The sequence below is a fragment of the Diplodia seriata genome (assembly GCF_021436955.1).
Source record: "Diplodia seriata strain FDS-637 chromosome Unknown scaffold_8, whole genome shotgun sequence".
Lineage (NCBI taxonomy): Eukaryota > Fungi > Ascomycota > Dothideomycetes > Botryosphaeriales > Botryosphaeriaceae > Diplodia > Diplodia seriata.
This window is the reverse complement of record NW_027117315.1, coordinates 1,991,313-2,018,916: the sequence shown is the minus strand read 5'-3', so window position 1 is coordinate 2,018,916 and position 27,604 is coordinate 1,991,313. Positions and strand designations below refer to the sequence as shown.

Genomic DNA, 27,604 nt, shown 5'->3' with positions numbered 1-27,604 from the left:
TGGGCACCGCGGACGGCGACGAAGATCCCGCTGCCGAAGAAGTAGTAGCCGGATGATCTGCCGAGGAAGGCTTCCCGCCGACCGTGCTCAGTAGAGGCTTCGTATGGCGAGTGAGGGGAGGCATAGTTGACCGGAGGCGTAAAGGAAAAGAGGGGACACCAAGCTAGTTTAGGTGGGCAGATGGCGTGTTAGGAGCTCGCGGTCGCGCAGATAGATAAAGCTTGACTTGAGTCAAGGTCGGCCAAAAAATTATCGCGGGTGGACAGTCGCCAAGGTGAATCAAAAACTCGAACTGAAGCCGCGACTTATCAGGCGGTGTCCTCAGGCATTGCCGTAGGCGGGCGGGTGTCGCGTGGGACCGAGCGGCAGGCAATTGTCGATCCAGTGGCCCAGCTCAATTGGCACGCACAGCGGCCGTCTGGGGGGATGATGATGCAAGGGAGCGCGGGGTGAAGGATGCAGCGGTCGAGTCTCGAGTGTTCGAGTCCTGGAGTCTCGGGTAAGCTGCACGCTCCCGCGCGCTAAGCGGAGCTTGACGCGACGCGCGCGGTCGGGTGGCCGTGTTACTGACGACACGTCAACCTAACTATCAATCCTTCTTCTATGCGACATTCCATTGAATTTATAAGCTCATAGTACCCTTTGCATTAGCCTCTACCTACAGAGCCAAGATTCATATGCGTAAATTTCACCAACTTCTGGCGTCAGGATCACACAATGCATTAAGCTCTTTCTCAACACGTGCAATCCTAGAACATGGGTATATGCATTTCCCTTTCCAGCCGTTGTTCGGCTCCCTGCGAACTTTTTCCAGACCTCAAACTCCCTGCAGGCATTCTGCCCGCCAACCCTTGTAAACGCCATTTTCCCATGCAATTCGCAATCATGCGCGTATACCAAAAGGTATCAAGCAATCTTCCTCCCAACGTTGCCGACTCCTCTACCCACAATGCTGACCACAATATCTCCTTCGTCGTTCCCTGCATCCCTCAATCCCCATCCGCTCGCACCAAACGCCCGCAGGTCTCTGCTGAGCTGGATGACGTCCTCAGTTCCGACAACGTCCCTTCCCATCTGCAATCTTCCTACATCTTCCGATCCCATGGCCATCAGCGTCAGCATCGTCGGCGCCGCGATGTTGGAGACGCAGCCGCCCTTCTCAATGGCCTCGAGCAGCTGATAGGCGCATTGCATGCCAATGTCCTCCGCCGGTACGCCTCCCTGCGGCGGCGATGCCACGTCCGCCGAGTACAGCATACCCGTCGAGCTCTCCGCGACCAGGCTGAGACCAAATCCCACGCCAATCTTCCTCTTATTATCCGGATTCTCCTTGGTAGGCCACGGCACCAGCGGCGCGCTCGACACATCCGAGAAAATGTAGGTATCCGCCACGAACGGGTTGAGCACGCCACGCGCCTTCTCGATCATGCGTGCATTGTTCGCGCCCGACGTGCCTGTGGTATACGCCACGCCGCGGATCTTCTTGACGCGGCCGGGGTTGAGCAGATGCACCGTCCGCGGCAGACGCACCTGGTGCCCGAAGACCAGCTGCACCTCGCCGCCGCCGCCGCGGCCGCCGGGCCCCGCGTTCGACCGGCGCAGCACGCGCAGCTCGATGTCGGCCTGGATGCCGAACTGCGCGTACAGCGGCAGCACCGCCGTGCGCACCGTGTCGACCGACACGTCGCCCGTCGCCGGCGTCGCGCTCGTGATGACGCCCGGCCCCGTGAACGTGACATTGAACTTGTTCTTGGCGAACGGTGCCAGCATGCACAGCGGTATCAAAAAGTAGCTGACGCCGCGGGTGCACTCGCGCGGCACCTCGTGCTTGAGCACGCCGTGGATGTTGGCGCCGTAGCCGGCCGCGCTGCCCGCGATCAGGCCCGGCCGGTAGACCAGTGTTGTGCCCGTGTACGAGAACTCGATGGTGGACCCATTGGTGACGGCGTCGAGCAAGCGGATGAAGGAGACCTCGTGCGGCCGAAGACCGGGGTTGACGTCCTTGCTGCGGATCTGCGAGATGCGGACGGGGCGGCCGGTGAGGGTGGCGAGGACGAGGCGCTGGACGAGGTGACGGTGGCCGGTGAAGGTGAGCCTCGGCGCATTCGTGGCTTCGGCCATGGCGCAGTGCGGGAAGATGATTGTGCTGTCGCGGGGTTGTTTGTTGCGCGTGGTTGATCGCCCCGGACAAAAAAGTTCCAGCTCAGCTTTTTTTGCCGGGCGGAGGAACAGCGACCGCCTGCCCCATTGGGCGGACGGACAGGACCCTGCTTCTTCGCCGGGTAGGCCGCTGGTCAGGGTTGACTTGAGGCTAAACCTACCTCCCGGACCTCGGCACAGCTATGGCATGGCGGAAAGCGCCGCCAATGCTAACACATGGCTGCCCCAGGCAAAAGAGAAAGACGATCTACATACAGCATCTTACGCAGTACGAAAACGCCAAAACCAATATTGTAACAGACCTTTTACTGCGGGCACGCGGCTCGCGAGATGGTCCTTCATTTGGCAAATGAATGTCGGCCGTCGACCAGCGTGTGCAGGGATCGCGTTTAAGCTTCACCGGCAATGGCGGTCGGTCCAGGTGAGCAGAGCGATCAGCCCCAGAGCTAAGCGCGATTTGCGACATATGCGATTGCAATCCCACCCGCCCCAAACCGGCCCTCAGGCACGGCCAAAACGTAAAGCTCTTACCATACCCACTATCGCCCGCCCGATGCCACGCGGGCGAACTCAGACTCAGAGAGAAACTGCTCGCGAAGCGTGGCGTCGGCTCGCCCCTGCGCAAACTCTAATAATATCATGATACTCGCGAGGAAGGAGCAATAGCGTTGGGGAGGCCGCAATGGACAGGCAGATCCGTCCGCATGTATACTAAACATTAAATAGGCATTTCTAAGCATTAGTCAAAGCGCCTGTGCCTCGAGTCGTAAAAAGAAGGCCCCTGCGCGTGAGGCGCCTTGGCGTCCCTGGCGCCTGGCTTTCCCCGGCTTGCCCTAAAATAAAAAAAATAATGCGCTTTACGCAAGTCAAACGAACAGCGGCCGTCAAAGCTCCCCACCCCCTCGGACCTCGTTGCCCTTGCCCTCTGTATAGCTGCCCGACATCATCGAGCGCCCCCAAGCTACCCGCAGCCACGACTTTAGCGTGCAAAGAGACGCGGATGGGAAGATCCCAATAATGAGCCTCCCAACGCCGCTGCCACAAGTACGCGCGTATGACGTTATGTGCTCAGGAACATGACGCCTCCAATCAGACCAAGGCAGCGTGTCACAGCAATACGGACCTCGCCGACACCGTTACTACGGGAAGCAGCTTCTCACTCGACTCTATTGCTCGAAGGGGTATAATAGGCAACCAAGCAAAACTTATCCTCTCTTAGCCATGCGACCCTACGCATGATTGCCACAGCCACACGGCAGCAGTGCATGCGACATGTCTCCGCTGGCGGCAGGGTCTCTGCCGTGACCCACACGTGGCTGGGATGCAGTAAACTTCCAAAGAAACGCGCGCGATGCAGAATGGATGCGAGATGATGCAGATGCAGGACGAATGCAAATGCAGCCGGCCCAACCCAGTCCTTTGTCAACCCCATTTTTTGATGCGCCACTGAAACAAATGGCGCGTTTCGACCCGAAACTGAAAGGAAAATGCCACTTCCGCTACTCATTTCCAAACCGCCGCCCGTCCTCTGACCGTTTTGAAGCCCCAAATGCGCTACGTGAACTCCAAAAGCAAAACAACGCAAATGACACGTGCCTTGGCGTCACGTCGTCCCGCGGCCGCGCTGTTGTGACCACTGATCCAATAGCGCATGCTGTGTAACCACAAATCATGCTTGGGTCCAGTTCGTCAACATCTTTCCGCGCTGTCCCTCCACATCTCCTAGCGCCTGTGTGCTTGCAGGACGCGCTCCACAGATCGTACCTGTGCATGTCCGGTGACCACGATTCATACCCTCCAGCCGCTCCACTACTGCCCTCCCCAACCCCATCTGTTTCACCCAGACTACAGGCGTCAAGTCGTGAAATAATTGTGTGATCGCTCCTCCTCGGCGCCTATTGAGACACCGCAAAGTATTGACTCGAGTCTGAAACTGACTCTGGAAGATGCAACTTGTAGGAGTTTGGATGCCAGTCTCGAGCCTCCGTCCAGGAAAGATTCACCACCGCTGTGGCAACACGGACCGGCACGTGTCTTGGTAGACATCGTGATGCGGAAACTCAGTCCGAAGAGGGGCGACCAATCCTGTGGCTGGAAGGCATCCCGGAGGCACGGCGGAAGCGGTAAAGCAGGCCCGCGGACTGTTCATCTCGATCTCTTGTGGACTTGGCCCTCGATCATTCCCCCGCCCCCGTAGTCCCATCGCCGCTTGAGGGATTCGTTGCTGAAAGAGCTTGCAACAACGTCTTGCCACATGCTTGGCGTGACGTATGGCTGAGCAGGTGTGGCGTACGAGACGGGTGGAGGCAGCTGCGCCGGCACATTGGGGATTTGTTGTGTATGCGGCGAAACACTCGATGACTGGTAATATGCCGAAGGTTGGGTCTCCTGTTGTGGCGTCCGGAGCTCGTAGGTGCCTGGCGGGGGCGGTCTTAGAGGAGGGGAGGACTGAGACGTAGTACTTGGAGGGGGCGTACCGAAAGCTGCATTCCATTGGCTGTGCACCCTCTAGTCAGCATCATTGCACCAACAACAAACATGCAGCCACTTACTCAAAGATTCTGTTTGGGTTCCATTGCACTGGTTCTTGATTTTGCATGGACGGCTGTTGGGGTTGCCTCTGACCCGCAGCCATCATCACCAGTGACTGAACTACGGGAGAGTCAGCCTTGGGGTCCGTGTCGCTCGCGGAGATCGGCGGCGTGATAGGATGCTGGGTATAGTTGACTTGACCTGGTTGCTCCAAAGAAGGGTCCTGCGCCGAGCCGCGATGACGGTACCCACCATCGCTGATGGGGCTGGGGTTGTTGTGGATTGCAGGGCTGCCAAAGGGGAATGAAGGCTTCAGTTCAAACGGTTTGCTGGTATCCGCGGAAAAGGCCTCCCGCAAGTTGTTGACCTGTGCTTGCATCTCCGGCATCGGCCAGTTTCCAATGCACTGCTCCAGGATCCTCATATGGCGCACAAAGAAATCCCTGGCATCTCCATTAAGTTCCGGGTCCGGCGAGGTGATGGCAACCTGATCCACAGTTAGAAGAAAGAAATACACGATGCGATGGGACGATGCCTTACCAGGTGAAGCATAGTGCAGGTCAATACGGAGTAGATGGTGAAGCTGATTCCGCGTTGCATGCAAAGCAGGCCTGGCAGGTGGACATCCCGAATGATGGCTTCCTGCAGCCTACACATGTTCTTCGCAGCAGAGTAACAGAGCAACATGTGCTGCTTCCACATCGGGTCGAAGGACTCGTAGTGGAAGTGCAACTGCGGTCTGTGATGCATGATGATGCCGAGATAGTGGTAGCAGTGCAAGTTTGCAACATAGTGGGATGGAATCCATGGCGGGGAACCATCTGTGGGATAGTCAATCTGCAGATCGCGGGGAAGCTCCCGGGCCCATGCAGCATAAGCATCGTTCAGCTGAACGAAAGAAGGTTCAACCGCCCAGTTCTTTGTCTTCTTGCGAAGAGTTCTGTGGAGAATCGTCGTTTGTTGAATGTTCCGGACGATGCGCAACATGTAAGCGAACTGGCGCGAAATCTGGTTCTCCGCCTCTTCCTGACTTGACATTGGCCGGGGAATGTCGAAGTCAACAGTATCTTCCTTGACGCCGAAATCCGAACGCCCTGGAAACCAGAGTCAATATTGAATTATATGCAGGGGTACATTTTGACATACCTTGAGGACCTCCGACCATAACCTCAAGCTGGAATAGCATGTGCCAGACTCTTGTCTTTGTTATGCAGTCATGTGCTGATGAACCGCAAGGCTTGCCCATCTGATGCAACTCAAAATGGGTGTCCAGATCAAGGTCTTTGGCCATGGCGACACAATTCACAACCGTCATCCAGGACCTGTAGAAATAACCACGTTTGGGCACGGCTTCCCGCGCCTTCAAAGCGAGGATCAAGGCTTGGATCGTGCTCAGGCGAGGTACGTCTTTGAAGCTTTCCTCGTGCTCTAAAACTATGATTAGAGCTGAAAAAATTAAAATGACAAGATGTGTGGGTATACGTACTTGCAAGGAGTGCCAGCCACTTGTTTCCTTGAGACGGATCATCTAGCATTAAGGACGAACACGCGAAGATGGCCTCAAGGATGAGAGGAGAGATTGCGGAACGGTTGGTGTGCCACTGCTGGTTGAAGTATGACCTGTTGATGACCGGAACGTAGGGGTGGATATTGGTGAAGAAGTACTCAAAGTAGTTGAGTGCCTGTTGGTCTGCCGGCATCATGTCCGGGGGGATACGTATCGTCATGTCGGGAGCATGGTCATCAGGAAGCTGAATCTCATACTCTTCGACTGGCGGTGCATTTGCCAACGACCTTTTCTGGTTTGCAATATACGGGGCTGGAAAATTGATCAATAAAATGAGATCCAAAAGGTCCGATGATTCTAGCTTACCGATTGCTGTGTGGTCGATTTTGAGCTCTCCCAGAGCCTCAGTAAGCTGAGAAGTGTCGAGGTTGTTCCTCCACATGGGCTCGCCCTCATTTGAAGAGCCCATTGAGGGCGCAGATTGCGGCTGATAAACTTGTTGAGGGTGGTATTTCATCTGATCCGGATTGGATAGAGGGGCCGGTGGCATGGCGCCATAATGAACACTTTCCTGGCTCTGGGGAGGTGCGGGGGGCATGCCCCCATAAGGCGCTGTTTGATACAAGCGAGCTGCATCTGCATAGGATGCTTGCAGAGGATGGCCCATCAGGGGACCGACCTCTGTGCCCATGGGATGTTGAATGGAGTGGTGTCTTTGGAAATCGCCCGGCGAGGGGACGTGCTGAACATTTTGCGAGGGGTCGTAGTCGTGGCTTCTGTCGCCGATTTCGAATGTGTGAGAGCCGGTGGGGAACGAGTCCTTGTTTTCGTAACTGACAGTCGGCGGGACACAGTTGAGCTTCAGGCGGATGCAAGCTGCGCAGGGCCAAGCGTTTGTGGTTGCGGCATCACATTTGATCTTGCGGCGTCGGCATCCCTCGCAGGCGCGCATCACTGATTCGGCAAAGTCAGCTTCCCTGTCGAGATGCAGGTAGAGCGGCGGCGCGCGGAACTCTACCTTTGAGGCGCTTGTGGCGGTTGTGCTCGTCGACGAAAACATAGTCTGGCGAAGCGGGTCAGCTCGCAGTCGCAAAGCAAAGCAGGTGCGCGTCACGGCGCATGCGGTGCGGCGTACTTCTCTGGTTCTCCCGCGGCGCCAGCGTCTGCGGCGCAAAAGGAAAGCTCTGCATTTGTGCGGTCTGGGGTAGGAGAGGCCGTCCGGTGGACTCGCTCGCCATGTCTCAGCGGCGGAGGAGGTTGGAAGAAGCTCGTCGCGCGCTGGAGCTTATTGGCGCGGCGGGACGGGACGCGGTGAGTTTGCGATGGATTGCTGTAGCGGGGAGGAGCAGGCGGTGCGAGGCCGGGGCGCCAATCGGCAGCGGGTGGGGGGCGTCAGCAAGTGGAATTCGGACGAGGTCGGTGTTGGATCGATCAGCCGCCACTCGGTCAGCTTCGTTTGCTGGAGCTGCGCGCGGGTTGGGTGTGGTTGGACGTCCTAAGTAGGCGGCAGCGGGTGCGCACTCCGATTACCGAGAGCGGGCGCGGCGCTGGCGCATTGAGATGAGGAGTGGAGCCGCGGTCTGGGAGGACGTTGAGACTGTCCGCAGGGCAGGTGCTCTCGCGTACAAGTAACAGTGGCGTAGAGACTCCTGAGTGGGGATTGACGAACGGTCTGGCGGTCGCGCTTGGGACCGTGGAAGCCAGGCCAGGAGCACGTAAGATAGCCCAGCTAGCTCCGCACCCGCCAGACACCACAGAGCCGTGCCAGGGTGCGCTGGGAAGCCGCGAGAGTCAGGCAAGTGGGCGCGGGCAGCCAAGCTCGCGCGAGGGATGCGCAACGCTTCTCGCGAGCAGCGGCGGGCGGGACAAGGATGCTTGCTGGGCTCTGCCGCTGGCTCTGGCACCTCATCAGTCTGGCATTTGGGTAATCACTGGCGCTGCACTGGCACCGCCCGCTGCTGCCGGCATCGCACGCGCCTGCTACCGCCGCAGCGCACCGCAGCATCGAGCCGCGAACCCGGCGCCCTGTTTCTCTGCTCACGCCTTTGTTCATGCTCATGCTCATGCTCATGCTCAAGCCCCGAGCACCGAGCATGCTTCTGCCTCTGCCGTCCGCGCGGGCGCCTCCGCGCTGCCCCTCGCGCGGGGGGAAGGGCGCCGCTGCTGGCCGCCGGCGCCCAAACGCGGCGCTGCAGGGGTAGGTAGCAGCGGCGCGGTTAGGCTCAGGCTGTCAGGCTTGCGCGCCATTAGCCTGCCACCTGCTCAGCACACCCACACTCGCCATCGATTTGCCGAGGAGGCCCCACCGCCTGTGCCGAATCCTCGACGGCCTCGACGGCTGCTGTTCTGAGGGAGATGAGCGGACTGCACGAGGGCCAGCCCTAGCGAAAGAGCTTACGACGTCAATAAAAAATCAGTCTATGCCTGGTCCGTCAGCCTGCCCACCCATCGTGGTCCTGCTGTTTAACGCACGCGCTGTAAGATCTACCTCCCACGTTGTCTCACGCGTCTCAAGATCCTCGCCGGCAGACGCACTGCGGCTGGAACGCTGCTCCGACATGGCCCGCCGCGCTCCCTGTCCGCTCAGCCCTGTCTATGCCTTGGGTTGTACGCGCTCGCCTCGCCTGCGCTGCTTTGCAACAGATCTCCGGGTCGAGGCGTGCAGAGGCGGGAAGCCCGTCTGCTCGACGGCTTCGTCTCATTGCTGACCGCAGCATGTGCGGGCCGCGCAGCTTCCGGCCTCGATGGAAGCGCGGGCTCGTCTATCATCGCCCTTCAGCGCCACGGATGCAGGAACGCCAATAAAACTGCCTGAACAGGCTGGTTCCCGGTAGCCTGGAAAGCGTCAGCATTGGCCGCACCCCGGGCGGTGGGATCCTGCGACATGCAACCGCGCCATGCAGGCCACTATCTCGTTGAGATGATTGTTTGCTCCAGCCACTGCGACCCTGGCGGCTCCGACAATGCAGGCGTGCAACTGGTGTGTGGGCAAGTCGGAATGTCCGTCACAGGGTCAGGCGGCTGGCGGCTGCGACGACTGTTTGTGCTGGGCGATCATTCCAATGTCTTCTCTCTTGCCCAGCGCCTCGCGCGCGACACGATGACGGTGGCCGCCGACGCTCACTACTGCTCTTGGCTGTGTGGCGGCAGAAGAGCTGGCGCGCGCGCGTCACCGCCGCCCACATCAAAACACGCCTGAAACCGACACCAGAAGGTTTGCCAGACGTTCTGGAAGACTTCCGGCCCGAGATCCACGGGACCGTCGCTCAAGGCACGGCCGGGTAGGAACGCGCGGCGCGCGCGCGAGTTGCAGCAGCCCGACGCCTGACAGCGCGCGGCGTGAATGGCATCGGCTGCTCCCGGTGCGCCCTCCATCACCAACCCGACTCCTGGTGGTGATTCCTTTCGCATGTGAAGGCGCCATTCGCCTGCTCGAAGTCAAGAGATGGATCCCAACACCCCGGGTCCGCCAGGCTCGGCGGAGGCCGCGTGCCTGGCCGGCAGGGGATCCTCCCCCATCGACGATCTTGCCCGACTCGTGCGCTTCTCGCTTACCGCCTGCAACACGCCGGGCTGGGTAGCGCGTGGGAGGCACGTTGTTTTGCGGGGGCGCCAGCAGTGGCAGTGGCAGTGGCAGCAGCGACCGCGGGCAGCCAAAGCACCGCAGCAATTTGGCAGACCTCTGGAGGCGCGCCCGGCGAGCAGCCAGCGCCCAGAGCGCTGCGCGACAGGCTTGGCGCGGTGCGGTATTGGCTCCACCTGCAGCAGTCAATCACTTCCCAAGCAACGGCGCTGCAGTGGCGCCGCTGCTTGACAGCTCGTGGAGCGCGATGCCCGGCTGCTGGTGCGTTCCAACGTCCCGCATCAGGCACTAGGCTGCATGCGGGCCTGGCAGGCGATATGGGGAGCCACGAAGTAACCCTCGCTGCGGCAAAGCACTAGTCCGCGCATGGGCTGATGCGAACAAACGTCTTCTGACCACGCGCTATGCATGACAGAGATTGCAAAGGGGGCCGCCGGCTGCGCGGGTGACGTGAGTGGTGAAGACGGCGAGGGGCACGCCAAGCGGGCAGATCCAGCGCGGGAGCCGGGGCCGGGAAAGCGCAGCAGCGGAACCAGCCGCGCTGATGAGGCCTCGGGGATTTCTGCTGCGCGCGCTCTGCTGCGATGTGCGATCTGCTGCGAGTGGGCCGGCACCGGCGTCTCGAGACGCGGTGCAGAGTGCAGCTGCACAGCGCGGGCACAGGCGAAGGCGGCGGCGCCAGATGTTCCGGCTCCGATCCGCCCGTTCGTGACGCATCTAGGTGGGCGGAGATGCGGCGGCGAACACAAGCCATCGCGGCTGCGGGATCCTGCAATTGCTTCCTCTGCGATCGAGTCGAGACGCCTCCCCACACCCGGCGCCGCATCGTCCACATCCCGCCCGCCGCGTCAGACGCCAGACGACATGGATCCCGACAAGGACAACGCCAACCCCACCATCCTCAACCCCTCCGACCTGCCCTCGCGCCGCCGCGAGTCGGCCGTGAAGAAGCATGAGGGCGCCGGCGTCGGCCTGTTCGACGACCTCATCCCGCCGTATAGCTACTTGAATGACCCGTTCGACGCGCCGCTGTCGTCGGGCGACTCGGACGACGGGTCGGTCGAGGACATCGACGAGCAGGAAATCTATGGTGAGCGCCGCGCCGCACAGCTGCCCGCCTTGCGCCCCGCTTGCTGACCGCAACGCAGACCTGATCTCGTCCATTTCCGACCCCGAGCACCCACTTTCGCTGGGCTCGCTCGCCGTCGTTAATCTGCCTGACATCCGCATCCTACCCCCGTCGTCGCCACGCTCGCCGATCAGTACAGTCCTCGTCGAGATCACACCCACAATCACGCATTGCTCGCTGGCGACAGTCATCGGCCTGGGCGTACGCGTACGCCTGGAGCAAGCGCTGCCACCGCGATTCCGCGTCGATGTGCGCATCAAGCAGGGCACCCATAGCACGGACGAAGCTGTGAACAAGCAACTGGGCGACAAGGAGCGGGTGGCGGCTGCGCTGGAAAACGGAACGCTTATGGGTGTGATCCGCAAGATGCTCTCCACGTGCGAGTAACGAATAAAATTGAGATGGCCTGTGATGTACGATCAGGATGCGTGAAAACGACAGCATCGGGAGAACGAAAAGTGGTATGCCGGTGTTGCTCTACGAAAATAGCATCGGCTGCTGTAGCCTTATAGGCTTTCCCTTGGCGAATGCGAAAAGTTAGGTCAACCATCGCACCCATCGCCCATCCACATTTCTTGACAACGCACTATGACTTAGCAACAGCGTCTCCGGCTCTGTATACGGATGATGCGAGCCTTCGTCGCTGACGGCTGCGCGGGTGGCTGCGGCACCCCAGGCAGTTCCTTGGAGAGCGTGAGCTAACCCTCTCGTGATGGCAGGGACGCCGTCTTGGGAAAACACCCATGGCGAGCAGATCATCTGCAAGTAATTAGGGCTCGGAGGCCAAAGCTGAGCCCGTGGCCCGGAGAATGATACCCGAGCAGAGGGCTCTGCGACAGTGCGGGCTTCCACGAAAAGTACCCCTACCGCGCATTGACCGATCACCACGAGAGGTTACCCCCAGGTCCCAAGCTCCACAGCGCCGCTCCCGCTCCCTGCTCACCGTCGAATCGCCGGAACCTGCCAACATGACTTGTTTCACGCTCGCTTCACCCGCTTTCATGAATCACCAAACAGCACGCGGCAAGAAGCGGTCTCACGCAGCTGCTGCTTGTCGCCCACAGCCCATAGCCCACAATCCACAACCCACAGCTCCTCCACCGCCACACCCTGCCGCCAATGGGCTCGTCCAACTGGCCACAAGCACCCCACCGATGAGAGCTGCAGGGATGCCTCAGGGTTGCCTGTGGGCCCGCTGGCGCGTGGTCGAGTCTGGCCACTGGGCCACAGGCCGCCGCTCAGGCGGCCCTCTTTGACCGCCGTGCAAGTCTGCAGATCCAGCAGAATCGAGAAGCCGGAACAGGCCGGTTACCACGGGCTGTCGATAGTCCTGGAGGGGGCGAGGAGCCGGGCAAGAGGCAGTGGGCGATCGCTTATTATCTTTTCCGTAAGAGCATTGAAACAGGCACGCCCGATCTGCGGTCTCGATGCAACGTAAAGCTGCTCCTTCGCCCACGTCCCCACGCACGCGCTGAGATGGCGGTTTATGGCGCGATACCGAAAGCAGAGGCGATGCGCAGACGTCCCGCAGCGGCGCAGTCCGACACCATGTCTAGCACCCGCTCTAGAACTGCCCTTTGGCCTGACGGCGGACCTGGAGCACACTCCGTCGTGTTGAACGCCAATAGGGAGCTACCGCCCAGCCTCGCCGCTCATCTATTCAATACCGAAAACCAAGAGGCAGAGCGGTGTGAGCCAGAGGAGCAGTCCATCACGATATTCGCGGCATTTTTGTCGTCTGCTGCAGTTGGCCCCCAAGACTGCCTGGCGCGCTTTTCCGACTTTCCCGAAAAGGCCGCTACGGCAAATGTGCTATGGAAGTAGCCGCTGGCTGTCGTGGAGGTTGACGGTCGTCAGCCAGCGCCGCTCTGGGCCAATCACGGGGGCCGAGAGGCGGAGCGTTACTGGCGAGAGTTGCAGTACAGACACACGACTATTCGCATCCCCTAATAGTAGCATGCGGTCGCTATCCGACGATAATTCCGAGCCGGCCTAGCCGGCACCGGCAGGACGAACGGGCAATCGGAACATGATCTGATCGGCGTCCCTTTGATCTTCGCCGTTCCATTTCTCAACGCCGCGCAGCTCCACCGGGACGTGTGGTATTGGCTGCGGCCCGAAGGCCGCTCGTGTCTCGCTCAGCGGTTGCAACAAAGGGGCGAAGCCACTGCAGGCGAGTGGGTATGGGCTCGACGAGCGGGCTCTGCCGGTTCCTGCTCCGCGCACGAATTCCGGCCGTTGCGGCCCCGGCTGCACGGGCATGGCAGCCAAAGGTGCGACAACCGACAACCGCCCTTCCCCCAAATCCCGGGGTCGTACGTCACGGGCTCGCTTGCCGGGACGCACCGAGGGGCGAGGCCACGACTCCGGGAGCATGAAGCGGCAATTTCCTCGTCCAGCCACATGCCGGAGCGAAGGTGTTTTGCTTGACGCCACGGCAATTTGCCGAGAGCCGCAACTGCCTCTCCACGCCTGCCACGCGAACTCTCGTGCTCGCCCTCGCTGTGCCCTAAAGCCGTCACCCGCAGGTTAATATGTAATGTGCGTGTGCGTGATGGGACGGGATTGGGCGTGGCCGCACAGGCGCTACCGGGAAGTGCAGCAATCCAATCCGCAGTCTGGACAAGATGCACCAGGGTCCTGCCTCTGCCCTGGACGGAGCTATCACCCGCGTATTATTTCCGGAAACCGCTCACCTCACGCACAGTGCACGCCCGGACGCGCCCGGCGCGGGAGGCTGGGGCAATCGGCCGTAAATCAAGGCAGGACGGGACTGGCGCCGGGGAGGGCACGGGGAATCCTGCCTACCAACGGCTAACCTGACCCAACCCCACAGTTGGGGCAGAAAGCTAATCGCCATCTCCGATATCACATCATCATGGCGACCTCGCAAGCCGGCCTGCCTTCGCCGGCTGCCTGTTCGAGTTTGGTGCAACGGCGAGCACACGTGGGGGGGTGCAGCCAGAGCAGCAACACCAGCAGTCAGACCAAGGCGTCCGTCAGCATGTGACGGGCTTGTTTCCTTCATGGCTCAGTCTCCACCCTTCAGCCGCACGCTGCACACCACCACCATCACCGGCTTCTGCCTGTCAGTCAGCACGGAACGCCTCGTGAGGCTGAAGTATTGGCACCCACCAGGAGCACTACATTCCACAGCTCTGTTGCACACTCCCACGGCCGTCCGCGTCTTGCTCTGTGTTGGACGTTCGCAAGTGACCACTAAAGCAGTTCGGGATGAGAATCCCTGCATTTGATATTGCATCAACTTGGGCGCCACAACATTTGCTCGTGGATGCTTCTTCCTGATACCGAGATACGAACGTTACGCAACTGCTTCTCGTGTCGATTCCGACCCTTTCCTGTATCATCTCGACATATACAAAGCCAAACAGGGCTAGACATCTGCTCCTCGGTTCGACCCGCGCTGTCCCGCGCCAGCCACGCTATTCCTTCTTGCTCACCCGTCGCCATCCCGCCCAAACTACTGTCACATTTGCCGTCCCTGGGTCTTCTCATCTAACCACTCATCTCCAACCACCTTCCTCCTTGCCGCGATTGCACCAATCGGTCCCCCACCTAACACGCCTCCGCCGTCATGGCACCCTGTGATTGTCTGGTACTAATCTTCACGGTAACATTGATGCAGCCCGCCACGCCGCGTCAGCCTTGTCAGTCTTCCAATATACCTCTGCTTACCTTTTCCCGCAAAGGGGAGGCGGCAGAGTAGAAAATACAGGGTGTGATGCCGATCCAACCGACCATTGGACACTTCTTTCTAGCGAGCCTTGCACCCCTCTCCTCCACCCCGATCCGCCTATATGTAGAGACGCTGGGCATCCGGTGGGCTGGACCGGATTTAGCCAGACCACAGGGCGACCCAGCTACAGGGGATGATTACTACAGTCGCGAGCTGAACTACTTGCAGAATTAGAGGCAGGCTCTAGCGGCCGCCAAACGCTGCGGCTAGATCCTTGTCTCCTAGTCTCCTTTTTTGTTAGTATGGATCCATGTATGCGAGACACTGTACCTTTCACCCCGCTCCCGCTCGTCCGGAGTAGCGGCTCACACTCGGTGTAATGACTGTTAGCGAACAAGAAGACCCTAAGTACCCACTTGCTGGAAAAATCGGTAAATCTGTGGGGTAAATTCTCCGTTCGCATAGCAGTGAGAGCCAGCAAAGACACAGGAGACATGCATAGTGTTGTGAAGTGCTGCCCGCAAGGGTGGACAGAAAGGAAAAAGGTGAAGACAACCGGCGCATCAATCACTGGCTGGATCGCGAAAGAGCCACCATCTAGAAACGACAGCATTGATGCTACATGACTCGTTGTACTGCCATATGTCCACAGACTTACTACTTTGATCAATATGCGCGCTGCAGAATACTTGGTACTGCGGATTTCTCCACCATATCACTTTCAGTGCCCCACACCCGTCTGCAGTAGATCTACGTGGCCCCGAAACGCTGGGTGTGTGAACGTGCATTGGTACCTTACACCGCTTAGGATACGGAGGACACGCATTAGGTATCTATGCACTTCTCTTGCTCTTGCTCAACACACCGCAGGTTTTTCGGTTGAGGCCGCGTATATGGCTTTGAAACCCTGGATGTAGTTTCGGTGACTAACTATGATGTGATAGAAACTCCAGGGCTTCGGCGTAATGGTAGCCGAGGGTGGCGACAGATAAAGGAAACCCGGTCGTAGAGGCTTGGCTATTGACAGCGTGGTGGCTGCGCTTTCTTCTGGTGGAAGGGCGCTTCATCCAGACATCGACGTGGAAGCAAGAACTACCAAGCATATATTCAAACTGGCTTTTGAAAGTCATGTAACTACATATATCAAGTTGCTTACATCTCGAATCCTGGCATCGCTATTTCCGATCCTCATTTCTCGTAGTAAGTTTGAGGTAAGAGCGAGCAAATTGCTGCAACTGCGTGACCTTCTATTGTACATACGAGATAAAGTAGAACAGCGTGGCCCAGGCCAAGGTTGCTCCAGTCTCTATGCTTCGAGGCTTCTTCAACTGTTTCACGAGCGACGGGTGGCTGTTTAAAGCTCGGTAACTCACTTTCACCTCCACGCCAAGCATCCCGATACAGGTCTCAATAAGCCCTGCCCTCAATAACGACACAATGCACCCCATCAATAGACCCTTTGTCCTTCACATCTATAGAGACAAGAAACGGCGATTTGACGTAAACCTTATAAATCGAGCTGCCTTTCCTCTGCAACGATTCCCTCTGTTGCACTGAACAAACAAGCATTCCTTTCCATCAGGATATCAGCCAGCCAACCCATCAACCAAGCTTACCCCATCCATTCCCTCAGACCAAACAAGTCAACAACCTCCAAAAAATGCACTTCACAACCATTGCCACCACCCTCACCACCCTCCTCCTCGCCTCCGCCAGCATGGCGCTCCCCGCAACCGCCTCCACCGGCGCCACCGCAACCGACATCTACACGACCCTCGACGACATCGCCAACACCAACTCCACTGACACGGCGGACCTGACCAAGCGCCAATGGATGTACAAGAAGGTCCGCTACTGCGAGAACTCCAACGGCGGCGGCCGGTGCGTCACGCAGTCGTTCCGCCACGGCCTCTGCTACAACATGGACCCGTGGTGGAACGACCGCGTCTCGTCCATCTACCCGGAGAGCAACTGGCGCTGCCGCATGCACCTCAACCGCGACTGCCGCGGCGGCAGCCGCGATGTCGGCCCCAACTGGGGCATCAACGACCTCAAGAGCGTCGGCTGGAACGACCGGATGAGCAGCATCGATTGCTTCAGCCAGGCCGGTTGATCAGAGATTGAGACGGCCGGAGGGGAGAGAGTTGTGTGGGTTGTTTTTGCTCGAAGAGTGCAAGGAGAGGGAGGGGAAAGACGCACGCACTCTTCGCCAAAAGCCCCAGAATGAGTGTGGAGGAGGCTTTCGTGGATCTTTTCTTTATCGCTTTCCAGTATTCTCTTTTTCCCCGGGAAGAAAAGGCTTTCGTTTTCTTTACGTCTTTTCCACTAGATATTTTTTTTTCCCAATTCCCACGTCCCGTACCTTACAATTTCAAAAGTGCTGGTACGGACGAGGAGAAAATATTATGATTTCAATGTACATTTTAAGCACGGCCATCGCCCCCGTACGTATCCCAATCAAGAGTAGCGGTGTTGCAAGGTAGACTATCTTTCTCTCCTACGTATCACTTCCCATATAATTACTCTACGCAACTTCTACAGTATCGCCGGCGTCTCCACTCTGGCTTAGCCTAGGGTGTAGGCGTCGGCGATACACTCGCAGCACTTCTCGGAAGTGCTGGAGTTCAATCCCCTCGAGGGAATCTGCATTCGCAAAAAATCCAAGAGGTCTCACGGAAAAGACCGAGGACGGGATTTCTGCGCGCTCCGTCCGGGGAGCGTGTAGTTTTGCATTTTTGCACAATGCTCTCTTTATTTTTTATCCTGTTCTCTCCCTATCTTTGTTGGATTTTGTCTTTCATTCTCGTTTTCGAAGTCTTTGCCAAGCCTATGTGTGCGCGTGGTGTTGATGGTAGCGAGTTGTGGTACCGTGGTTTTCAGGGCCGTATACACACCATTGCGCATATGAGTCATTATTACTAACTTTTCCATGCTCCGTGAAGCATCCGCTTTGTAGCACCTTTACTTTTAGTCAGTCGATCAAGTGGCCGAACAGCTAGAGCACAACCCAAGCAGCATCACGTATCCCATTGAGCAAAGTGAACCAGCCAGCCAGCGCCATTAGTTGTGATCATCAGCCAGATCTTCACAGTACCACCCACATCGACAATCCGCATGCAACAGCCATATGTCAGTGAACACAGCCCACAGCTCTCTCACGAACATGCCACACCGGGCGTGAGTTTGCAAAGCACCCCATATCGTCCACTCTTCACGCGACCTCCACCATGGATCCTCGCCTGTGCCGCTCCAACGAATCCTTGAGCACGAAGCTCAAATCCTCCCGCAACTCCATATCATCGTTCTTCTCTACACCTACCGGCCTGAATTGCATCAGCAAAATCCGGAGTCGGTCAGCCCAGCTCTGCACCATCGCCGGAGAGGTCGTCACTTCATCATCATCAACCGCAGCGAAACCGGAGCGTAGGCCACCACTTGCACCCCATAAAAGAGCATTGTCGTTTCTGAAGTTGGACGACTGATGGAGCACTTCGGTCATCCTTGCGGCCAGGTACGCGGCGGAGGATGATAGAAGGAGGGAAACGTTCTGCATCTGTGCCCCTTCTGGCACACGCTCGAGCGGCATATTGGACGTTGTGCGACGCCGAGCTTGTTGGCGAGTGGAGAGTCGTCGTAGGGGAACCAAGCCGGTGCCGATGCCGGTGTTGGCGTGCTGTTGCTGCTGCTGTTCGGACTGACCTAGTTGTGGGCGAGACTGCTGAGGTTGCTTGGCGATATCCTCTTGTGTATGAGGAACTTTCTCGACGACCGAAGCTTCCCGGGCTGTTGTATTACGACGCAAGCTGCGGCGGGGTGGCTGGCTCGCAGTGGCAGTGTCAGCAGTCTTCTGCTGTGTGTGTCCTTCCACTTCGTCCCGCCGGGGCGCAGCTGACGGTCGATTTTGCAATGTGAGCCTGCTCTGTGCAGCAGAGATCAAGGGAGGCCGGGGCGGTGTAGGTGCTACTACCTTGAAATTGAAGTTGTGAGTGTGTGCTCCATCCAAGTTTGTTGGCAGCCTGTGCTGAACGGTTGGGAGAGTTTCTTCAGAGGCTTGAGTGCTGTGTTGAACAGACGTACTATTGTCGGAAACACCTGCATCATTATTAGACGGCGTTCCCCGGACCCGTATGGTGCTAGCAGCCATCCAATGACGAATATCACGATCGTGACCATCAGATAATCCGCCACCGTCTGCCGCACCACTCATCACGAACTCATTGCGCACATCGTCTCCGCCCGTTGCAGGAACTTTGCTCTTCCTCAGGAATACTGATGACCTCTTGGGCCGTTGTGATGGCAGATTCGGGAACCAGCTGTCTCTTTCGGGATTGATTGGGGGTTTGTACGGCTTGTTGATTCCTCCGCGCCCAGGCTGTTTCATGCGAGGGGCTCCTCGACGTGACCTCCCTGAGGCCGCTGCTTTAGCCGAGTTGAACGCTCCACTACCCACTGACTGGGGTGTTACAGGGGCAAAGCCGTCATCATCAACTTGTTGAATAGAGCTATGGGTAGATGTCGGATGACTGATGCGTGGTTGAGAGGGCTTTACGCTCAAAGTGGCCGGACTATGTGTCAAGCTCATTCCACCAAAGCCGCCGGTTCGGGCAACATTAGTACTTTGACCATGACTGGGAGATGAAGCCTGCGGTGTTGGAAGATATGCTCTACCTAGCGAGTTATCAGGTCCGGGAGGTGTGCTCATCGGTGGCTGAAACTGAGGCTCCGTATCCTGCTCTCGCGTACGAGCAACCTGCGGACTGCTTGAAACATGTGGCGCTCGGGTTCTGGCGTTCATCTTTGCCATCGTCCATGGATTGGACACAGTGATATCGTTCACGGCTTCAGCAGTATCGTTGTCTGCGATACTTGTGTTTGGGACATCCTGTGTCTCGGCTTCTCCCACGGCAAAATCGTCTTCATCAAAGTCATACATGTTGAACTTCCATGTGCGCCGTCGCTTTGGTCGTGGCTCCCCATCCTTGTCTTTCTCTATGGTATCCTGAGGAGGAATCGTGACAGAATTGGACGAAGCTGGACGGTGAGAGATTTCCGAGTCCGGGATATTGACCAATTCATCAAAGAGGTCATCATCCACCGTCATATCATCGTTGTCAATCTGAGTTTCCGAGGAAAGAGCTGGGACTGTAGCCTCCGGCCGACTTATTCCTGGTTGCGTCAAAGCTTCTAATTCGGGCGTCTTAGCCTTTTCCACCTGCGGAGTGGTCGATGAGTAGCAAGTGTCTAGGAACTCGTCGAAGGCACTGAGTATAGATTTGGGGTCGTCGAACAGTAAGTCGCTCTTCGATGGCTCCACATTTGGATCGTAGCTTCCAGGCGGACAACTAATATTCAATCTCAGGAAGGGTTCTTTCACATCCTCCAGAGTTGGGTTCGCTTTTTTCAGCTTTTCTCTGAAAGCCTTTGCGATCAACTTCAGAGTCCCACGAGCCGTTGAAACCGGCCTCGCGTCGATAGACAGGAACTGGCCAAGTCCAGATATCTCCTTTCCTTCTCCATCCGCCTTTGGCAGGAAAGCCTCAAATTCATACCCGTCGAAGTCCCGGGCAGCATACTCGCACTGGGCCGCCGCACCCTTCCCGACGACCTTCCACACAGCATCCGCCACCGTCCCCTGCCTACCGCCCAGCCCTGACCCCAGCTTCGGCGCGTACACCCATCCTTCCTCTTTCCCTTTCTTCATTCGTCCCTTCATCACCTTCAACGATAATCTGACACCCAACCTCGCGAGTGCATACCCCTGCAGCAGCCTCCTGATCCTGCTCATCGCCCCACCACTACCACCCTTCTCCGACTCCCTCAGCGCCGCCTGCCTCCTCACCGGCCACCTCTCAAAGAATCCCTCCGCCCTGACAGTCGTCCCGACCGGCGCCCCAATCTTCCTCGGCGCCTCCACAACGCCACCACCACCCTGACTCTCCAACCTCAACACCTCGCCCATCCGCTCGCCCTCACACCGCACCGTCACCTCCACCTTCTCGCACACCTCCGCCAAGCTCGCCAGCGCCTCCCCCCTGAAGCCGAGCGTCCGGCGCCCGACATCCCTCAGCACCTCGCCGTACTCGCGCAGCTTGCTCGTGCAGTGCCGCCGGCCCAGCAGCTGCCGGGCGTCGCCGACGGGCGGCACGGAGCGGCCGTTGTCGCGCACAGAGACGACGTCGAGCGCGCCGTTGTCCGAGACCTCGACCGCGATGGATGTGGCGCCCGCGTCGAGGGCGTTGTCGACGAGCTCTTTGACGGCTGCGACCGGGTCGACGATGGTGAGGGAGGACCTGAGGGCCCGCGCGGTCTGCGGCGGCAGGGGACGGATGGAGGGAGAAGATGAAGAAGAGAGGGCCGACGGCGACGGTGGTGACACGGTGTTGGTGCTGGTGTTGAGCGCCGGCGTGAGTACTGGTGATGGCGGTGTGGAGTGGTCGTTCATTTCATTGATGGTGGTAGGTACTGGCATAGTGATGGAAAGCGCGAGGGGCTTCTCTCCTTAATCTTGCAGCTCGTGCGGTGCGTGTGTGAGGCTTGCAGTGGGCATGGGACGTGGTAGTGTCATCGATGTGGGATACCTGCCCACGATATCCGTGTTGGGGGGTAAAGAAGGGGTTCACTCGGGGACGTGTGAGAGAGTTGCAGTTTGTGCGGGTGAGGAGATGTATGACAGTGAGCTCCTGCCGCGTCTGTGGGAAAGTGAGGCCTTCAGGCAGACGCGTGACGTAACCGGCAGGGAAAGAGGAAGGCGCAGCGCCTCGCCTCACCTCACTTTCTCGACCCGCGGGACACGAAGCTTCTGCTGTTCTTCCGACTTTCAATTTGTGAAGCATGATATTACTAAGCCTCTCTACTCTGCTGTCTTCACTTGCAATGAACCAATGCACCCGGACTGTTCTGAGATTCCAAACGCTACCTCTCTAGGCTTCACGAAGGCAACTCAAGCCCGATCCTCCAATGTCCCCCAATCACTTTACGCATCAGCCGTAGACAGGTCCAGAAGTATACATCCAAAGATTTCACAGAAATTGAGATAAGATCAATAGACGGTGAAAGATAATACAGCAGAAAAGAAAATTTACCCATCCACTCACTCACTCCATTCCGCGTCAAAAGGCCAGAGAAATAACACACAGCAAGCTATGATGAAAAGGGAGAGGAAGAAGAAAGAAAGAAGACAACTTCGGTTGTCGTTCAAGGACATCAATCGCGCCATGTGTGTGAGATCGAAATCGCTCGCTAACGCCCACCACGCCCTGCCTTTGTTCCACCCATCATTCCGGCCCCAACCTTGTTCGTGATTCGAGATCCCATGCATGCATGTAGTATCATGTAAATATGCTCCACTGCTCCCAACAGAGCCCTGATAGACTACTACTAATCCCCCACATCCAATCACGCACCTTCCATTTCGGTATCCTGCTCCCCGCTTGTTGCAGCGGCCGCCTTCTCCTCCTTCGGCTCAGCAGCCGTAGCCGCGGCGCTGGGTGCTCGCGCATTGGCGCCCTCAGCAACCGTACGTTGGAACTTCTGCTTGCGGCCATCGACGACGTCTTTGCTGAGGTCCTTCATCCACACGTTGTTCATGACGACTTTCTCCTTAGCCAAGCTGATGCGGTTTTCACGCTCCTGCTCCGCCTCGGCGACGCCGTCCTTGCCACCCGTACGCACTCGGTCGCTCTTGAGCAGATACTCGCTCGTGGGAGGTTCGAAGACCATGGTGAACTTCTCGAGGGCGATACGAATGGTCAAGGACTCCTCGCTCTTGACATCTTGCGACGTCTCAGCCTGCTCGTCGTCGTCGGTGGGCGCGTCCCGCTTCATGAAGGGTATCTTGACCTTTTCGGCTGGAACGCCCTCAGTGGCGCTGATGCGTGTGAAGGAAGAAAGGTACGCGCGCCAATTCTGCTCTTGACTGGTCTGCCTGGTGTCAAACGTGGGCTCTTCCCTTTTGAATATCATCACGCGGGCAATGGCACGCGACTGATCCTGGTAAGCGTCAGTGATTTGTTGGCTGATACTTCCCCAAGTAGGCAACTTACGAATGAGATCTTGTAGACGTCCCCGTCCTTGGAGTACTTCTCAACCGTCCTCCGGTAGTTGAGCTCTGCGTCGTGGGTTGTCTCCTCTTGCTGGCGATCCTTGCGGAAGAGCTGGTAGATATCCCAGGTCTTATCCTTAGCGTCGCTGCTCAGAAGAGCGAAGGCAAACCTAACAAGCGAGCTCAGCAGTTTGTCAAACGAGTACAACTGCCAGCCACTCTGCAGGTAGTAGCGCCTGAGTGTTTCCTCAATCTGCGGCATTTCAATCTCTCCACGAATCTGATCCATGAACATTTCAAGCACTTGCTCATAGTAGTTCGCCTTTGGTGAAGTGTCCCGGAAAAAGTCCTCAGGACGCTTGTCGATGAGGTTGAGTTCGAGGGCGGGCTTGGCGTGCTGAGCCCGCGCGACCAGCTGATGGACATGGTCCTCGTTCTGCTTGAGATGCGAAAGACGCTCGTAGAGGATGACGAACATGCGGAAGAAACAGTAGATCGGGAGGTTGCAGTACATGTTGTAGTTGTCCCGCTTGTAAGGGCCATCGGGCGCAATGTCCTGGATGTCGAGATTGTTGCCGCCGGCGGGATGCTCAAGCCACCTATCCGCGGTAGTGTCCTTTGGCACCGGAGCGGTGACGTCTCCGTCTTCAACCATTTCATCGTCAGCCGCCGATCCTGCCTCAGGTGTGCTGCCGCGGCTGCCGGATGCGTTGCTCTCGTCCGCGTCCTTACGCGAAGCTCTTCCACTGCGGCTAGGGTCAAGAACACCACGGCGGAGATCATCCTTCTTGCCATTGACCTTGAGCGACTTCCGGGAACCGTCGTCCATGCCACCCATCTCATCGTCAGTGGACTCGGCCTGAGGCGAACCAATCTCACGTTCAAACTTCGAGGCACTAAGCCCGAAGAAGAGCGGGACAAATTCCTTGATGAATCCATAGAGCCTGTGCGAGTCGGTCGAGTTGCCGTGCTCTGCATGCAGCAGCAGAAGCTTGGAGGCGTCCAGGAGGACGTCGTTATCATTGAAGCTGTACTCAAACTGGTGCTTAGGCACGGGGAGGCCCTGCATATCGCGTTGGCGCTTTTGCTCCTCATACTTGACCTGGATCTCATTTTGCAGTGTCTTGGCCTGGAATTGACGCTTGTCTGCCGCCTTGGCGCTGGCGCTCTGGTGGTCGAGAGACTTCCAGAAAATCCTCTGCGTCTGCTCGCGCCAGACCTTCTCCCACTCGCGTTGAGCGGCCTTCCACTCCTCCTGCTTCTGCTTCATCCGGTTCAGCAACACCGGAATAACCGTGTAAGGAGTCGCGAAAAGCTGTTCGATGACCTGATTGCCGCGTTCACGGTTGTAGATTTTGTAGATGACGCGCTTGTAGATCGTCTCACTCTGACCACCGAGGTTGGAGGGGAGCGTGAACTGCACCCTCTCCTCCGGCGTAGCATTGAGGAGCTGCTGGGCAATGGGCTCAAGCTGCTGAATAGTGCGGATACAGGCCTCAATTGTGTGGTCATAGTCGTGGCGCTCTTCCTCAATGCGGTGCAGGCCCTCCTCGTATTGGTTCTTGCGATGGGCGACGAAACCACTGTCCTCGGACGCCCAGGTTGGGTGAGACGCCCACTCGTCATTCAGAACCGAGTGACAAAGCTCGTCGCGACCACTGCAGCGGCGCATCTTTTCGGCGCGCGGCAGCTGACGATAGCTGGGGCCAAGACCGCGGCAATTCGAAAGAGCGACACGCCCAGTCGGCGGCTTGGGCTGATTTTCCAGAGATTCCTCCTTGCCGTCGAATCCAAGGAATTTCCTGAACCAGCCCATGAGCTCTGGATTGCCGCCGATGAATTGGTGAACGCGGTGAAGAAGCAGGGCCTTGTCAATCAGATCCATCGAGAACAGGTTGCAGAGCTTGAGGAACTCGTTCATGGTGTTCTTGTTGCCAATGTACTTCTTCACACGGTCAAACCACGCCAGCTCTTCCGGAGTGGCCGTCATCGAAGTCGTAGGTGCCATTGGCTCGGGAATGGCGGGTGTCAGTGTAGGTGAGACCGGAGTAGCGTCGGGCATGGCTGCCGACTTCGCACCGTGCTGTTGTTTCGCGCGCTGTTTGAGCTTCGTTAGCCGCTGGATCTTGGCAATGACACGGCAATTCGTTATCGGATTGTGCTTGGGTGATATGCGGTGGCTAGGTGAGAGTTGTATGGTGAAAGGGTTAGGGAATGGAACAAGAGTCCATGGAAGAGTATCCAAACAAAAATAGAAACCAATGTCTTGGCGGAAGCAAACGGTGATGCGCGGACGGTGTTTGAGGGTGACTCGTGGACACGTGATGCGGCTCACTGAATCGGAAGACCTGCATAAACTTTTCACTCACCTTCGCCATGTTTCCAGTCTGCGCAAATCCACTCCGCTGGCCCGCACCGGCCACCTCGGCAGGTATCGATGCGGGCATGGCAGTCGAGCTGGCAACTGTGCCCTGCCTTTCAGCTCGCTTCCTCTTGTTGTCACGGCTAGCACTAGGCGTGGGGGCAAAGTTGCCGACCGGAGGAAGACGGCCGGAGCCCTGCTCGTTCCTCGGTGTGTGATGCATTTGAGGGGTACCTGCAGGCTCACCCCGCACGTTGCTGAACATAAACTGTTCCTCAGCAGCCTGCCTGGCCTGTGCAGCTCTGTGCTGAGCTGCAGACTCGGGAAGGAATTGCTTGAAGTCCTCGAGCAAGTCGGGTGCAGAGTTGAAAAGCTGCGTCACCTGTGCGTAAACATCCTGGATCGGCTTAGACTCACGCTGATACGTCTGCAAGATCTCTAGGAACTGTTTGTAGATGTCGGGCTGGGTTGCAAAGCGGTTCTGTGCGGAGTTTTAGCCGTGCCTGGCATGGCTGTCGCAGACGCCTTACCTTGATCTTATTGACGTAGCTAATGGCGTGGTTGAACTCCACGGGGCCTCTCTTGTCCAGTCCGGCCTGTACGGCAGCGCCTTGCTGGGCCAAGTGGCTAACGCCATTCATGCTTTGCGCGGGCAATTGGTTCGGAGCTCCACCTGGAGGAGAAATCAGATCAGGCCTGTTCAACAAACCACCAGTGGCGGCTGAAACGGCATTGCTGAGTTGGGACACACCCCTCTGTTCTTGCTGATGCGCGAGCGCGGCGGCTGTGATTTGCTGCTCTCTAGCATGAGCTTCAGGAGAGATCGGCGCTTGATTTCCCTGTCCCTGCTGAGGCGCGAAATGCGGTTGGACAACCGGACGGCTTGGGCTGTAGGCATTTTCAGGACCAGCGCTCGGTTGTTGTTGCTGCTGTTGCTGCTGTTGCGGCCAATTAGCTCCGGGCCCGCGGGCAGTAGCTTCGTAGAACTGTCTCTCAGGACCGCCTGGTCCATCGCCATTGACAGGCACACTGCGAGGGTTCGACAAAGGACGAGGCACCGGCATGGACTGGACGGTTGTGCCCATGGGTGTCGTGACTCTGATAGCATTTGGATCTCCACCGGTTCCACACTCAATCTTGTATCCAGGAGGAAGGAAAGTGTTGAAACCCTGGATGAGGTTGGGATGCCCCGCAAAGAGCGACGACACTCGATCAATGACGCCAGGGGTATCAATACTAGGACTGCTGTTAGAGCAAACGTTGCCACCTCAAATGAATACGGTGAGAGAGCGACTTACGCTCCGCTCTTGAAATCTTTCATAATGTCGAGGAATTTATTATAGACATCGGGATGTTCGTGAAACTGCACTTTTACCTGGTCCAGGTAACTTAATGCATCCTAGGGACAGATGTCAGTACCCAGCCATTTGCCTCGTTCGTAGACTAAGGATCGCTTACATTAAGTATAGGCTGCTGTCCTTGGCCCATCGCCAAGGATTGCTGCATGCCCTGAGGACCTCCAAACGGGACCATGAGACCCTGTTGTTGTTGCTGCTGCTGCTGCTGCTGCTGTTGCTGCTGCTGTTGCGGGGCCGGCGCGGGGTGCTGTTGCAAGCGGGCGCCCTCGCTCTGCTGCTGGCCCGATCCAGATGCGAATATGCTCGCAGGCGGCTGTGATATGGAGCTCGGGCCCATCTGTGTGGAGTTACCCAAAATACCGTTCGGGCCGTGTATGACGCGAGACTGCGGGCCAACGGCCACGGGCTGGTGCAGATGTATCGCGCCAGCGTGGTTTTCATGCGGCGCTTGCTCGATCTGCTGCCGTTCTCTCATTTCGCGCTCCCGCTGTTCGGCCTGCATAGCGAGATCTTCCGCATGCCTGTCATCCCTCATTTCTCTATCACGATCATTATTCCCTTGTTGTGTTTGCCCGAGCTGTTGCGATTGCATTGCTTGGCTGATCCCTGGCAGGGAATACCCAGGGCCACCATGTGCTGTGGTTTGGTGTGCCTGGGGTCCTCCGGGGGGTTCTTGGCCTGCCGATGCGCCTCGTTGGGAAGCCTGCGCGTTTGAGGCCTGCGAAGACTGGTTTAACCCCGCAATCCCGGGCAGATTATGGCCAGAAGGTTGGTTTGGAGAAAAAAACGGCGCTGCAATTGAGTCAGCATGCGCCTGCCCAGGTATAAATCTTCATGCATGGACAGCCCACATACCACTTGGTGGAGGAAGGACAGGGCCATTCCCCTGGGCAGACTGCTGGGGCGGGGGTTGCTGCGAGCCAGCAGCACTCGACCTACAAAGACACGAATCAGCATGCGCACGTCCAAGATGCACCCCAATCCGGCGGTCCCATGGAGGCCCGGGCGAAAGTCCGGCCCCGCGAACACACTTCCACACAACGCGCCGGCAGGTCGCAGTGATCGCGCCAGGACCAAAGACTTGACTTACCCAAACCCAGCTATCGAGCGGGAGGCTTGCGCCTGTGCCTGATCATTGTTTTGCGAAGCTCCTCCACCCTGCTGGCCCTGCGACGGAGGCCAGCCCTCGCGATTTGCTGGATTCATGACGACAGCTCGCTGCGGCGGGAGTGTGG

General features: G+C 57.9%; 5 protein-coding genes across 5 annotated transcripts; 2 read left to right on the top strand and 3 right to left on the bottom strand.

The window, feature by feature from the left end:
• Positions 1–906: 906 nt before the first annotated feature.
• Positions 907–2,121, bottom strand: SLS55_008214 (uncharacterized protein; the record flags this gene model as incomplete). The annotated part of the gene is made up of 1 exon (XM_066779627.1): positions 907–2,121. The coding sequence occupies one exon, from the start codon at positions 2,119–2,121 to the stop codon at positions 907–909; it is 1,215 nt and encodes a 404-aa protein (XP_066630431.1).
• A 2,184-nt stretch (positions 2,122–4,305) lies between these two features.
• On the bottom strand, positions 4,306–7,259 carry SLS55_008213 (uncharacterized protein; the record flags this gene model as incomplete). The annotated part of the gene is made up of 6 exons (XM_066779626.1): positions 4,306–4,577; positions 4,638–4,657; positions 4,713–5,179; positions 5,233–5,786; positions 5,839–6,120; positions 6,179–7,259. 6 exons carry the CDS (start codon positions 7,257–7,259, stop codon positions 4,306–4,308), a joined length of 2,676 nt encoding a protein of 891 aa, XP_066630430.1.
• Positions 7,260–10,646: 3,387 nt separating this feature from the next.
• Positions 10,647–11,298, top strand: SLS55_008212 (uncharacterized protein; the record flags this gene model as incomplete). Its single annotated transcript, XM_066779625.1, has 2 exons — positions 10,647–10,872; positions 10,931–11,298. The coding sequence occupies 2 exons, from the start codon at positions 10,647–10,649 to the stop codon at positions 11,296–11,298; spliced, it is 594 nt and encodes a 197-aa protein (XP_066630429.1).
• Positions 11,299–16,325: 5,027 nt separating this feature from the next.
• Positions 16,326–16,721, top strand: SLS55_008211 (uncharacterized protein; the record flags this gene model as incomplete). The annotated part of the gene is made up of 1 exon (XM_066779624.1): positions 16,326–16,721. The coding sequence occupies one exon, from the start codon at positions 16,326–16,328 to the stop codon at positions 16,719–16,721; it is 396 nt and encodes a 131-aa protein (XP_066630428.1).
• Positions 16,722–19,306: 2,585 nt separating this feature from the next.
• SIN3 (Transcriptional regulatory protein sin3) lies at positions 19,307–26,706 on the bottom strand (the record flags this gene model as incomplete). Its single annotated transcript, XM_066779623.1, has 10 exons — positions 19,307–19,358; positions 19,429–20,240; positions 20,589–20,866; positions 22,012–22,597; positions 22,651–24,747; positions 25,019–25,492; positions 25,542–25,684; positions 26,012–26,256; positions 26,310–26,410; positions 26,470–26,706. The coding sequence occupies 10 exons, from the start codon at positions 26,704–26,706 to the stop codon at positions 19,307–19,309; spliced, it is 5,025 nt and encodes a 1,674-aa protein (XP_066630427.1).
• Positions 26,707–27,604: the final 898 nt, after the last annotated feature.